This window comes from Pocillopora verrucosa, chromosome 14 (assembly GCF_036669915.1).
Source record: "Pocillopora verrucosa isolate sample1 chromosome 14, ASM3666991v2, whole genome shotgun sequence".
Taxonomy (NCBI): Eukaryota; Metazoa; Cnidaria; class Anthozoa; order Scleractinia; family Pocilloporidae; genus Pocillopora; species Pocillopora verrucosa.
This window is the reverse complement of record NC_089325.1, coordinates 17,820,409-17,834,745: the sequence shown is the minus strand read 5'-3', so window position 1 is coordinate 17,834,745 and position 14,337 is coordinate 17,820,409. Positions and strand designations below refer to the sequence as shown.

At 37.2% G+C, this 14,337-nt stretch overlaps 1 protein-coding gene across 5 annotated transcripts; it reads left to right on the top strand.

Annotated features, from left to right (window-relative positions):
* Positions 1-3,751: 3,751 nt before the first annotated feature.
* LOC131787636 (beta-1,3-galactosyltransferase 5-like) lies at positions 3,752-13,272 on the top strand. Of its 5 annotated transcripts, XM_059104725.2 has the most exons (4): positions 5,066-5,093; positions 7,602-7,669; positions 10,255-10,774; positions 12,477-13,272. In XM_059104725.2, exons 3-4 carry the CDS (start codon positions 10,269-10,271, stop codon positions 13,210-13,212), a joined length of 1,242 nt encoding a protein of 413 aa, XP_058960708.2. In that variant the 5' UTR covers positions 5,066-5,093; positions 7,602-7,669; positions 10,255-10,268; the 3' UTR covers positions 13,213-13,272. The 5 variants fall into 5 exon arrangements, with proteins under 5 accessions (XP_058960706.2, XP_058960705.2, XP_058960708.2 ...); XM_059104723.2 differs by lacking the exons at positions 5,066-5,093; positions 7,602-7,669 and adding an exon at positions 3,752-4,072; XM_059104722.2 differs by lacking the exon at positions 7,602-7,669 and having other exon boundaries at positions 4,745-5,093.
* The last annotated feature ends 1,065 nt before the right edge of the window (positions 13,273-14,337 follow it).

Sequence of the window (14,337 nt, the reverse complement as noted above, 5' to 3'; positions counted from 1 at the left end):
ATATACTGTGTGTCGAATGCAAATACCAAAGCTCTTTTTTGTAACTCCTCCATGGAAGTCATGTAAAGAAAAAGGTCGAAGCAAGAATAGCCATATCACATCGGATTGACCGTGATTCCTGTGTAGAGAACGGGGTCTCAACTACACGTGTACAAAACTATGATTATGGGATGTTTTGCTACTTTTGTCCAACCTGTTGTGTTAACTATATTCAAATTTCATGAAGAGAGGATACTGTACCAAACAGAATTATGCATTCTTATAATTAGCAGAAGATAACCTTTCCCCTTTTACATAGCCTTTCATAAACATGAGGTTTCAAGTCAAAATAAATTGTGGATTTAGGAAGACCTGACTTTAAGACTAAATTAGAATAATTAAGCGCCATGTCAACGCCTATGTTTAAAGCATCATAAAATGCCATACATGCATGAATTACAACAGTTTTTAGAGAACTTTGGCAAACGAAAGTGAAAGACAACTTTAGCAAACAAAAGTGAAAGACAACTTAAATTAACAAAAGTGAAGAAAACCGTATTGAATGGAAGTGAAATCATACATTGTTTTGAAAATGGACGAGTAAGTTGTTGCCGTACTTTTTCATAGCATTCTTTCATACAAAAATATTTTCTTCTAAAAAGGCCACAAAAATTACAGTGGCTCACGAATTTTGACAATTTTAATCTTTTTTTTTTCGCTAGAGAGTGACTGTCCTCTTTATGGAGAATATTCAGCATAACCAGACGGAAACTTACTGAGAAGCTTACATACAGTAAATGATGCCATATTTGATACTTGCATGTACTCTGAGAAATTCATTAAACACACCTTAACGCTTCTGCGCGTCCATTTTGTCTTTTTGATAGCCCTGCCCTGACTCAACTTCCATTTTGATTATTTTGTTCCAGAAATGATTGTAAATATATGAAAATCGTATAAGGGAACTAATGGACACTAATTAAGCAGAAGTGAAAACTACATTAATTTATTAGAGTGTAATATATCACTTTCCTGAGTGCAACACAGAATGCAAGGTTTTCTCTGCTTTCAGTAAAATTATGAATGGAAGACATTTTCTAAAGACAAATTCCAACAGCTCATGCCAAATTTCGATTTTCTTGATTCAAAAGATGCATGATTATATAAAATATGTAAATTGTCTTTTTTTGTTTGTTCGTTTATTTTTTTTTTGGTTGGTCTCTATGCTTTTATTATTCCTCTAAAGACTAACGATATGGTCAAAATGTTGTAAATCGTCAACGAAACTCGTGCCCATCGGTTCGTATGCCAACTTTTTTGGTTCAGGCTCCCCAGGAAGTGCTCGAAACTTTCATCGGATATACAAACTTATCCATCACTTGTCTATCAGTGGATATAAAAAGATGGTGAATTTTAAAAAACGTTCGTTGGATAAAAGTTCTTTCTCCGTTAACTTTCTCACAGGATGTTTTCCACAGTCAGGCTGATCCTAGCAGTGCGCAGGACAAAAACCACACAATTAACTTCGTACACGGCCTTGCTTACCCAAACCTTCTCTGTAGCTTAGGCGTGATATAGCATCAGACAATGACTTTCGATGCTCTGAGGTTCGCGTTCGTGTTGAGGAAGAACTATTGTCATTTTCTCCTCGATCATCACAAATTGATAAATATCTTTCTTTAACTGTCTGTATAGATTTTCTGTGTACGTTTGGCTTTTCACGTAGCTAGTTTTAAGGTCCTAACCATTTAACTACCCCCTTTCTTTCCGCACCATCCCAACAAAAAAAAAAAGCACATTTATTCGATGACATTAAGATTATATGGTATGAGAAATACGGCGCTTTTCCCTAAAAAAGAAATTGCTTGTTGTAGTTTTGTTTGTTTTTTTGGATTGATATTTTGTTTGTTTGTTACTTTCTTTCTTTGTATGAATGTTTGTTCTGACATATTTTTTTAATCAGTACGTTCCATCTTCGTTCGTTCGTTTACTTGTTTATTTTATTACCTGTCTGTTTCTAATGGAAACGATTTAAATAACTTTAATCCGTTTGTCTTTGATCAGCAAATTATTGAACTACCTATCTGCGTGTACTCAAAACTGATCGTTCGTACTTCTGCTCTTCTACTCTCCGCCATCAATCGACGATCTCCCGAAATGAAATCTATTAAGAAATAATATAGAGTGTCCATATTCTAAGCCTGATTACGAAAAGGCAAAGGAAGAAGATAACTCCGTCATGAAATGAAGTGTTCAGATTATTAGAAAGTCTTATAACGTGCGATAGCGGTTGCACGACGCGGGTGGGATTAAAACGCTTTCACCTTTGACAAATTGAACTAGCTCATTTTCATTTTCCTTCAAAAACAATTCAGTCACAATACATTGCACAAGGGAATGTCAATTAAAAGCAGTAGATTAAAGGCTCAGACATTAATCTACGTAACTTTGTGCTTTCCGCATTGGTGATTTAAATACCTCTGCAGAGTTTAAATTGGATTTTTACCACTACGCGCAAACCAAAACCACAGCAAATCTGTTTTTCTACCTTTTCGTCATTTCTATTTCAATTAACAATCAAAATCCAGAATTTTCGCTCTTAAGTTCAATCAATACATTTTGGAGGTGTCTTATCTAAGCCGGTGTATTAATTAAGAGCTGTTCTAGCACAAAGCTGCAGCGAATAAGCGAAATCTTATTACTTTCTAAATCTTCAGGAGTTCAGAACACGGTCATCAACCCTAAATAAATCCAAATTAGTGAAGGACTTTCGAGCTTCACAGCGGCGTTGTTTCAATTGCGTCTTGTTTACGTGTTCTTGTCGTGGTTAATTAAATCCTTGTGCGAATCAAAGATTGTGGCATTAGAGACAAATGTCCATGTTTAACTTGCAAAGTACTTTCCGTTTTATTTAATACATCTTATCGGTGACGCACAAAGATTCTGTGATTTCATTTATTGACAACGTTGTCCGATTTCATGTAATCGTTTCATAAAATGACTGTCTGATTAAAAGAATAATAAACTTGTTTGGGCCTGTTCCATAGGTTTTTTTTGTTGGCCGAATGGAAAAATGTTATTGATCTCAGAGTCAGTGACATAGAGCCATCTTCCCACGCAGTCATGCCTGTATTCACACGCATCTTCTCAGAGACTGTTTGGAAATAACATAATGCTGAGGAATTAAAGATATTTTAAACAGTTGGGAAATTACCTCATATGCAAACAAAAGTTGAGCAAGATTTCATTGCTTTAAAGAGTTGGCACATTCTCGAAGTTCTTGGTCCAGAATATTTCAAATTCTGCTAATGACCAATAGTTTGACCTATTTTGAAGTGGCTCGCTATTTAGCAGCCACAGTCTTCATATCGTTAGCAGTAAAATATTGATCACGCAAATTAGTTAAGAGTTATTATGAATGCACATTGAAGTGCCATATTGTTATTGTAAAATTTCTCCTAATCTCGACACTTGACGATGTTGTATTCGGCAGCATAAATTCTTCGTAAGAGCTGGAGAGTGATAAGAACGGTTGTCAGCGATAGAAGAGTGTTCTTGTTGACTGTCATCTTGTTTATCAGCGTTTGCCGGCTTTGTGTCGATTGTGCTCTGTCACGACAAGCGTTATGACCAATTGTTATGGAAATTTGCGGCGAAATTTATCACAACTATGGAACTGTCTTTGTTCAACACGTTCTTTAGGTATTTCCTAAAAGCCTATTAACTGTTTGCTTATTTTCAAAATAAAAGACATGTTTAGGCAGGTCCGATTAGGCCATACTTATTTTCGCCCACTTTGAATTCCTAAGTATATATGCAACACGATCTTCACCCTAAATTGACTGCAAGGACGATGAACTCATGGAGAGTTCACGCAATGTACATGGCCATAATAAGTGCGTCCCTCAGAGCAAGTCTACAACCTGCCTGTAGCAAGTTGCACTTAACACTAATGGCGGTACTTAGCTTTCTAATCGATGACTAATAAGCAAAACGTCGATGTTGTTAGAGCCGGAGCAGACATACTTCGACAGAGTCTGAATTTCTAGACTGGTCGGTTCAAGTCTGGTGGAGTGTTTTGACATGATAACAGGTAAACTTTTTAATTTCCAGTAAGTTTTATATTAATGTAACTTTGGTCCATAATTATCGTATGGAGTACAGAAGGAAAACCAGCTGGTTGATATCTTCATTGTAACCTGTCTTCAAAGAGATTTAAGCGGTCGCTTACCGAAAACTAACGGAAATTATCCCAACATATCGTGTAAATGTCTTCGCTCGGTGTCTGCACATTTAATTGGTGATAACCAAATTATGGCGCTACTTGATACTGAATTTATAGTAATGGATAATCTCCAATCCTCAGTTAAGCACCATGTACTGAGCAAAGGAAACCGCACAAAATCCGATTCAATGGGTTTTGCTTCTCAAGGCCGTGGTTTAAAGGAAAATATTGGATACACGTGTTGTAATTCATGTTGGTTTTATAAAATACTGCAAGGATCTGTACAAGTCCTTCAGTACAATCAAGAGACTGTGACACTGGTGGTATAATAGTCTGCAGTTGCAAATTTTACTGTTACTAAGTACTACGTGCTCAGTGAATGACAATTTTTTCTTTGACTGGCCCGAATTCAAATAGTACTTGCATTAATTTCCGACCAAGTATGTTTATCACTTGGGAACCGCATTCTTAATAGACTTATAAGAGTTGATCTATATAATGCAGATGCGCCTTTGTTTCACGAACAATCATGCCCACTTCCAGGGCAAAAAACCTTCAAACGCGCGATCAATAATGGTTTAATCACTACCAGGTTAAACAAAGGTGATCCGTGAGGCATGGCCATATGAATGACAACAAGAACAGTAATGGGTAACCTTGACATAGAACTCCACGTTTCTCAGACATTAACACACCTGTGACGATTAGCTAACCACGTGGTTTTGCAGATGTGTGAATACTGTTTGTTTTCCAGACACGTGGGTTTTTGTGGACCAGCGGATTAATTTCAGGCTTCAGAAGGTTTCTGCTGCGTCTTAATGCTTTTGAATATATATGTCTGCGAGGATTCAATTTATTCTTCTATTAGTTGCACCACTAAAAATAGCTGGTTAGTATAGTATGCAATATTGCGATATCTATGTTTTTAATCTGTCTTCTATAACCTTTTTCAGTTAAGCTCTCTTGTTATGGGTTGATAATTAACTTTCGATTTCACGAAAAAGCAAAACGTAAGTTTGAAACCATTTATTCTGTGCTGAACACAGTCTCCCATTTAGCTGTCTAGTACATGCATTCGCCGATAGTCGATTCCTTCGAGAAAAATGAAGCAAAACTGTCTCAATATAGTGAGATGTTTTCGATGTTTTAGACATTGTATTGGGTTCCGAACCTTGCTAAAAATGACTGTTGTTGGCTGAAGCACAGGTGCTAAATTGTTATGAGAATCTTTGGTTAGTTGTTTTACTCATCTTTCTATTGGGAATTTTCGTTTTCAAATTGAATTCAAGGAATCTCTCTCTTTGTGGCCAATACGAATTGAGAGAGCACTGATTTCACTCTTCGAATACATGGGAGCCATAATCCTTTGTCAGGTCTAACATCATCCGTAACGCAAGTCTTTCTCTGATCTGAAATATAATGAAAATATGCATGCTTCCGGAAGGGAGGTTTTGAGCTTCTTATCTATGAAATAACACGATATTAGCTAATAAAATTATCTGTTCAGGGTCAAAAATTTCAGGTAGCTTTGAAAAGAAAATGAAGTGAAAGCGGCATGTAAGTTCTACACCGTACACAAAGAGAGGCAACTAACTTATACATGCAAATGAAGCTTTTCATCGACGCACTTATTGTATAAAGAAAAGTGAAAGTATGGCTTAAGGGCATTTATCCCTGTTTTTCCCACGCAATATTTATGCGCAGAAAGTTTCACAGTGTTTCCAACATTTGTCGCGTCACTTATTAATTTCCTTGTTCATATGTTATAATTAATGTCATCCCTAACTAATTTATCACAGGTTATGGTGGAAAGAGTAATACATTTCTTGAACAGAAACTCGTTTATTTATACTAAAAGAGTTATTCACACTTTTTCCAAGTTGTAATGTAGGTGCACATGTTTCGTTGTCCAGTGATAGGTATTTTATTGCTGCATCAAAAATTTGTCAAAAAAGAAACTGATCAAGACACATTTTGAGTTTTTCCTTGGGCTTGAAAAGGCAGTTTCCATTAGTTCCGAAACGGCCAGCACCTTTAATCAAGTTGGATCTTTTGTTTACAAAATAATCGTCGATTTTCCCTTCGGAGGTAGGTTTTCAAACATTGTCTTTGTTTACGGTTCGTTCAGTACCAGCTGCTGTGTCAAGTTTCTTCAGGTGTGGAGCATAAACAAGAATCCTCGACTGACCTTCTCTTTCGGAGTTTTTCGGCACCCTAACGATTTTTTAGAACCTTACTGACAGCTGATACAAAAAGCTGTTTTTAGATTCACTAAATCATTGAAAGCCAGTCAGACACTCATGAGTTCTGCTAGTGCGGTTATATGTGTGCACCTAACAGCTCTCAGCACGAAACATGTTCACTTAACCATGTTTTGCCAATATAACAACATGAGATGACAATAAGAAGTTAACCACAAAAAATTATGTTCTCTTCATAAAGCGTTGTTATGACGCATAGTTTTCACCGTGAACATGACTTTTTAATTCGTGTCGCATCTAAATTGTTTAAACAGCATGAGGCATTTTTTTTGGCCAAATTGCCCGCTTAAGTAGTCAATTGACCGTACTCAAAAGCCAACAGAATGATCAGCAAAATCTGCATTTGACGACTCTCGGGAATATTTAAGAGTGTTAAGGAATACAGTTGACGTTCAAGGAACCGCAACTGGTTTAATACGACAACAGATCTTGAGCCATTGTTCTTCAGGTTAGATTTCTAAAAAGAAAGGCAATTTTTATATTCACAACAGATAAATGTTCACAAAATGAATCGTTACTGCTCCTTTCTCTACGACATGAAGGTTGAGGCCTGTAGGGGTCCTGTAGATATAAGAAAAAATCTTCACTGACACAAGTTTTAAAATAGCTGTGATCTTTTAAACTGTTTCACTCCCCAATAATTAACCCATTGGCCCTGTTCATTTTCCTCAGCCCACTCATGCTCGCACAGTTCAAATATTGTTGTTGTCAATCTAGTTTCCTGATTTTAAAAATTCCACCATAAGGACCACAGCCACGATATTTCCAAAGATACAACTCAGAATTGTCAAATGAATATTCGAAGCTAAGTAGGATCGAGGTGAAAACCGATATATGCATCTTGCAGCCGATTACTATCAGTATTTCTGACCGCAGTTATTTTCATTTAATATTTTGTAAGGTGAACATGAAGCCCTTAAAAGATCAATAGATAGCCGTGTGGTGTTCTCACTTTTTTTAACCCAGAATTTTCAGTGCTCTTGCGAATCAAATATTTCTTCACACTGTCTACAAAGCTGGATTGGTACTCTTGAAGACAGATTAAAACGGGCCTATTTTCGCTCTCGAATAGCCGATGTATGAGTTTCTTCCGAGCCTGTTAAGATCAGATGATCCACTACTATTCCTTATTATAGAGTTCCAGAGTCCAGACGTCATGTGACAGTATCTCAAAGTCCACGCATATGTCGAGCGGCGACTTTAGGTAAGACTCACTCAAGTCACCGCATGCTTACTATAGCCAGTCGTAATAGCGTGCACACATGGACTGATAACGGTTATTTTGAGCTAGGTCCTGATATCTATGACTATTTTAACACTTAACAGTTTCCGGGAAAAAGGGTAAACTTGCACTTTTTGTGATCGCAGTTATCTCCTCGAACACTCTTGAAAGGCATTGAAAACGTCGTCCGGTCGATAAAGAAAATACGTAATACATTATTATGTCCAAGAACACAAGGAGTTACCGACATGTGAGGAAATTCTCGTTCTTTCTAAGACATCATATCAAGGTAAATGTGTCCTGTTTGGTTTTCATTTGTAAAAATATTTGACAACAAGGCATTTAAAATCGTCTCATAACACAAATTCTTCCCCTGTTAGTCATCAAAAAATCCATATCACGCCCTCTGGGAAAGGTTACATTTCCGAGCGCCACTCAATGCAGTGACAGAAACTGGATTTAAAAAATTGTGATAAGGTGGTTCTAAGCTAAATTCGGCACTATAGGCAATTACTGCTGTAGCAGAGACAAAAAAATTTTTCATTTTATCACTTTTTACACTGAACGATAGACTTTAGAATAAGCCTCTTGTCGTGATTAACGAGACTTGCTTACGTCAGCTATAATAAACAGGAAATTGTCCGACTTAAGGCCAAGGTTTTCATCATACATGTAATTCCATAAGCCTAAAATACATCAATATTCTCGAGTTCTTTGAAAAGCATTGTTCATAACAAACATTCATGTGGTAGTAATTCTAGTTTCGTACATGTTGTGCCTTAAAATGAATAGTGTGAATTAACTCAGTTAATTTCTCACTTCCTCGTATTTAGAACGTGGTCCACCAGGGCAGCACATCAAACTACCTAATTTGTTTTCTCCTTCATTTGATCACTGACTTCCAGGAAAAAGTCTAGGAATTCCTCTTTTTTGGAGGAGGTTAAGGCTCAGACAGTTTCAAGTACGAAAAATAGGGAAAAGTCTCTTTAAATTAAGAAACTGTCAGCTTGAGGCGTTTTTTACGATATTCGAATAAGCTCTGTTGGTAATCGTGTACAAAACCACAACATGTTGCTTGATAATTGGCCACCTTTGTCTTAATTCTGTGTCTCGCCATCAAAAACAATGTTTAACATTGTGTTTTTCCGGACGGTTTCCGACAACGCCATTTCCTCTCATTCTTTTGCCGATAGTCATACAGATTATTTACGAATCCCAGAAATTTTACACAAAATCGAACTTGACCCGACCTTCATCGTCAGTCTCCGGTACACGCCAACGACTGAACAACACAAACGTTCCTGCACAAGTTTTACTTGATCTGGCATCAACAGTAGGTTTTAATCTTGATGTTTTTTAAATTAATTAACTCTATCTGTAAGCAAATTATATACGACAGTTTAAAAGCAAGCGCTGATTCCCTTAAAACGCCTCAGGGCTTTAACGATTTGAGGTTTCTGTCTGTGTGTGTCAATTGATCAAATTGGACTCTCACTTATTCTTGTGAAGGTCATTTCCCATGATGAATATAAAAGCAAAAGGAAAACAAGTAAAATAACAGACGACACTTCATCCTTTACGTCCGTGATCACTCATACTTTTCGTCGTATTTTGTTTAAGCTTAACACTACTATGCTGATATTTTAAGCCGATTTATCTTCATTTTTTCACCGCGGACTATACATTCCTGTGGTTTATTCTATCTTGAATTGAAGGTTCTGTCTGATCAATTGTTGATTTGCACATTTTAACATGGATTCTTGAGTTTACAACAATAGAGCTCACGCATTTGTTATTTGTTGTAAAAATTTCTGTTCAGTTGCATGTGGCGAGGCTCAGCCGGCTTGGAATTAATGCATGGGGAATAACACTCCATAGTTTTCATTCTCAGCAGGTCAGCTAACGACTTGCTTTCCATTAAACATTTTTTTTTAATTTTTTTTACTTTAATTACAGCTATATTACTTACATCACGGATACAGAAAATAACTTACAGTACAATTACATCTATAGCTACATTACTTACGTTTTTTGTTTTTGTACAAATACGTAAGTTACAGTGCAATACAATATTTAAAGCAATACTGGTTGAAGAACATTTATATATTTCACCTTTAGTGGTATAGCTTCTATGTCAAGCAACCAACTTTTATGCTGAGCACTTGAAAATGTCTTTGGTCCGGGTTCCGGCTCCAGAAAATGATCGTTGTCATCATCAGTAAATGAAAGAAATTTTTCGTCATCATTACAGCCTGTTAAATTAGTTTATGATATCATCACATGGTACAAAAAGGCAACACTGAGCCGATAAAACATAGTTAACTTAGAACACTTCTCTGAACATTTCGAGAAGCAGCTATTATGTAAAGAATTATTTTCTAAACAAGTTTTCTACCAGCGAGTTGATCATTGTGTCTCTTGCATCTTGCTTAAAAGATGGATTATTGTACTGGAGCATCACAGACCACCTAATTATAACAAGACTTGCCCAAAGAATAGCCTTCACACAAATGAAACCCAATTCGTGCACGTACTTATTGAGAAATTTTCTTCCTTTTCATACACAGTCAGTTTGACACAAATGGGGCGCAAAATGAACAAATATTGCACGATCCGGTATCTTCTTTTGCTGGCATCTCTCACTGGGTTCATGAATCTTGTTTACCTAACGTTCCTGGCCGACCTGAGGGGTACTCTCGAGCTTTACACAATGCAACGTTCTTCGTCAAGTGTCCTTCGAAGACAGATAGCAAGCATTCAAATAGACGCGGATATCAAAGCCGCCACGGGACCAACTTTAAGTTACCTGGAACTGCTGAATTTGGATTTGAAAGACCTGGTTCAAAGATACTTGGCATCTTCACAAACTATTGCTAAACAGTATGAACTCAACAACCTGCAAGAGGAACCGCAGGAAGAGCAAGTACTTGTAAATCACTTTTATCTGCCTCGTTGCCTTCCGGTTCCCTTTCTCTTAATCATGGTTCACTCAAATCCTGTTAACTTCATGGATAGAGAATCCATACGGTTATCGTGGGGTCGAGGAGATAATCCAGTAAATCAGGGCAGTTGGACAAGTCCTGAGAGGTATTTACTGTATTTGCTTTGTTTTTGTTCAGGAATTCAGTTACTCCGAACTATTTCACTACTGCCACACGTATTCTGTGGGCTCGTAATTTGTGGGCACGGAACTATAACTGGCATGACGTGGGTGGAAAAAAGTTATTTATGGGGGAGAGAAAAACAGGGTTTCCTCCATCTCTGGGACATTCTTTAGGAAAAAGTGATCGGGCAATGAATTTTCTATCTTCCCTCTAATACTCAAGACTCAAAGGGGTCTTGCCTATTCGGGAATTGAGAATGAATACGTTATAAAAAACAACAACTTTGCTTCAATTTTTTGCTTTGCAATTGTGGCTATCGTGATCTAGAGGAATGTCGCCCTTTGTAACAAGATTTTCAGAAAATGTGAGCATGATTTAATTATAATGTACAGGAAGCAACGCTTTTTTTTCTACGCTCCTTTTTCCGTTTATGTTCTCCTTGAGAAGTGTAAATCAATAATTGCGCAACCGCAACTGAGAGTGCTCATGCACGTGAAGGCTCGTTAATGTCAGTTACCACTATGTGTTTGGGAGATGTCTCCCCTAAATAAATGGTAATGAGACTTTCCGTGACTCGTGGCCTGTCTCGCAACCAAGAACCTTCATCTCATAAAAATATCTGTGGCAGCCAGTATCATTTCATGAGTCCACAATTTCAACAAGCAAATTTCAGATCCGACAAAACCTAGAATGTGCCTAGTCATAAGACTACAATGATGAATGAAAGCCATGAATACGTCAGCATGTGAGCACAGCTACGTCGTAGAATCTCATCAAATGGCTAATTTATGGAATGTGTGTACGAAAGGTTTTTGCTAAATGTCAGCGTGTGTCTTTCGGAATTCAGATATTCATCCTGCGTAAGCAGGTGTGTGCCTTGTTGCTATGCCCTGCATATGTTACCCATATGTTCATATACGACCCGATTTACATTTCTTTGGTGGCAACGGTTTCGAGAAGAGTTCCACAAAAATTTTTAGGGAAAACTTTGTCATTTTAAAGAATTCTTGCTGTCTAATTTTTGATCTCTCGACTTCTTGTTCCCTCACGGTAATTGGATTTCACAATACTAAAAAACATCATGTCCCATAACTTGAGTTAAGATAAGATGAGTAAGCAAACTCGACACCTCAAAAAAAAAAAACAAAACAAAAGAAGAAATCCTTCTTAATTGTGTTGACCTGAGCTACTTGTTCGGTTAACGAAACAACAATTTTTTGCGATTTGTTTGTTTACACGTAACAACTTTTTGTTGTCGTTAAGTTGATAATGGTAATAGGACCGAGTGGAGTCCAATTCGGTCTGTAATCATACGAGTGATTAACAAAATCGCAAGACCGCGAATTTGTCAATCGCTGGTATGATTACAGAAAGAAATATGTGGTGCTGCGTCGGCGTGGTGTATTACAAGATAATTTGGTTTAATCAACTGAGTTCATATTGTACATTGGCCACCGTAAAGAGTTTCTAAATCTAGCGTTTCGAGTGTCAGGCCTTTGTCTGAGCGTATAGAGGAGTTGTGGATTATGAGTGTTTTAAACCGGTTGATAAAACCAAACAATGTGATAAAATATTAATCCAGGTTCAAGCCGTTTATTGTACGTTTACAAATCTCTAAAGAAGTTTGACACTCTATGGAATGAGAACCTTTCGTTTAAGGAAGACTCTTTTTCTCCTTCATTTAGATCTTGGAAGACAATTTTCCTCGTTGGGAAAACGAATAGTTCCAAGCTAAACAATCTGCTGAGGCAAGAAGCTCAGGTTTACAAAGACATTGTCATCGGAGATTTCCTCGATACATACCGTAACTTGTCCTTGAAGACTTTATTAGGTCTTCAGTGGACCTCACACCATTGCAAACCTAAGTATATTCTCAAGACAGACGATGACTGTTACGTGAATGTCCTATCGCTTGTTCAGTGGCTACAAGAATATCACGTGACCAATGGATCAAGGCCGCTATACGCGGGTAATATTCAGAGGGACATGGAGGTTGTGAGAGATAAAACTAATCGTTACTATGTGTCCGTAATGGACATTAATAGACATAAGTATCCGCCTTATGCCTCGGGTGGAGGTTATGTGTTCAGTGCAAGTCTCTTGCCCAGACTTCTCGCTGCGTCTCAGGAGGTTCCTATCATACCAGTTGAAGACGCTTGCTTTGGACTGTATATGCAGCACATTGGTATCAAACCACTTCATAATAGCAAAATTTTACCGTATGTCTTCTGTGATGGCGCGAAGACTAGTTTGAATGAAAGACCAATATGTCATTTACGCGATCCGCTTGTGTTACACGGCATCAGGGACATTCTTCAAATACAGACACATTATAACGTCTTGTTAATGACGTTTCTTCCAACAATCTGCTCGTACGTAGATAATCAGTCATTTAGCAAAAACTTTCAACAATCGTGTTAACTTGTGTATAATGTACAAACTATGAGGAATTAAATTATTGTCATCTACGTTTCAAGCCAACATTTGCATTAAAGTTCTAATAAAAAACTTCTTATCAACCATGAAAGACTTCATAACATCTGCGAAACACGAGCAAATGCCACATACACGCCCTGAGTATAAAGAGTTTTAAGAATGATCTTCAGAGGGAGTAATGATGAGGAGTAATGTTACGATGAATAAGTATTTTATTTTCTAGATCTCTCACGATTCCGATTTTAAGTCTAGCCATTTATTTGTTCATTTCTTTTTCTGCTTTTTCAATCGTTTGAAACCGAAAAAATACTTTACATTGATGGTGCATCACAATTAACAACTAGATCACTGAAATACTTAGCTTGCTCATCAATAGCATTTCGTTCGCTCTTTCCCTCGATACCAATTTTTTATTCATTATTAATTCACCTTACCAATTGTAACGCCTTTCTTCTAAAAGTATGAGTTTTTCATTTAAAATTTCTTTTAGAAACTGTCCGCCTGGATTGATTCCCAAAATCGGGGATGCGAGTTTTCTGAACGATGCTGGACTGAGAGAGAAAGTTTCGTCATTTGCTGTCGATTGCAATCTTTCAATGAATAAACCCGGCTATGTTTGTACGTAGAGTGGCTGTTAACCTCTAAAAGCACATGTACATTTAATGCTGCTTGGTTCTCCTTATTGCTAATTAGCTGTTGGTAGTTTAGAGTTAGGGTTAAATTTCTTTTTAAACACACATCTCTCTCTGTGAGGATCTGCTTTTTGTCTCATTCTTTACAGTTGCACTGTCTCTTTAACATTTGACTCAGTGCCTCCTTGATCAGAATCTTCGTGAAGCTAGCAGGTGGCTTTTTCCCTGAATTAATGTGAACGTCGTCTATTTTGAATTTTTTTTAAAAGCTGGGTGCATAATTATCTTTTACCTGTACCAAAATCTTACGAAAACATCACACACTTTTGCAATTGGAAAGAACGCTTGATAGCTTTTCCAATTCCCAGTTTGAAGTTGAACGCTAAGGCTGTAGTCCGAGCACCAGTGTTGTCCATCGGCCGAAAGCCGGCATAATTAAACTTCTTAAGTCGCTTGTATCAGTAGCATGTTTTACTGT

Coding starts and splice junctions, on each gene's coding strand:
- LOC131787636 (XM_059104722.2), top strand. CDS start 5,039: ATGTCTGCGAGGATTCAATTTATTCTTCTATTAGTTGCACCACTAAAA. Junction 5,094..10,254: donor TGCACCACTAAAAATAGCTG/GTTAGTATAGTA, acceptor TTTCATACACAG/TCAGTTTGACACAAATGGGG. Junction 10,775..12,476: donor AGTTGGACAAGTCCTGAGAG/GTATTTACTGTA, acceptor TCCTTCATTTAG/ATCTTGGAAGACAATTTTCC.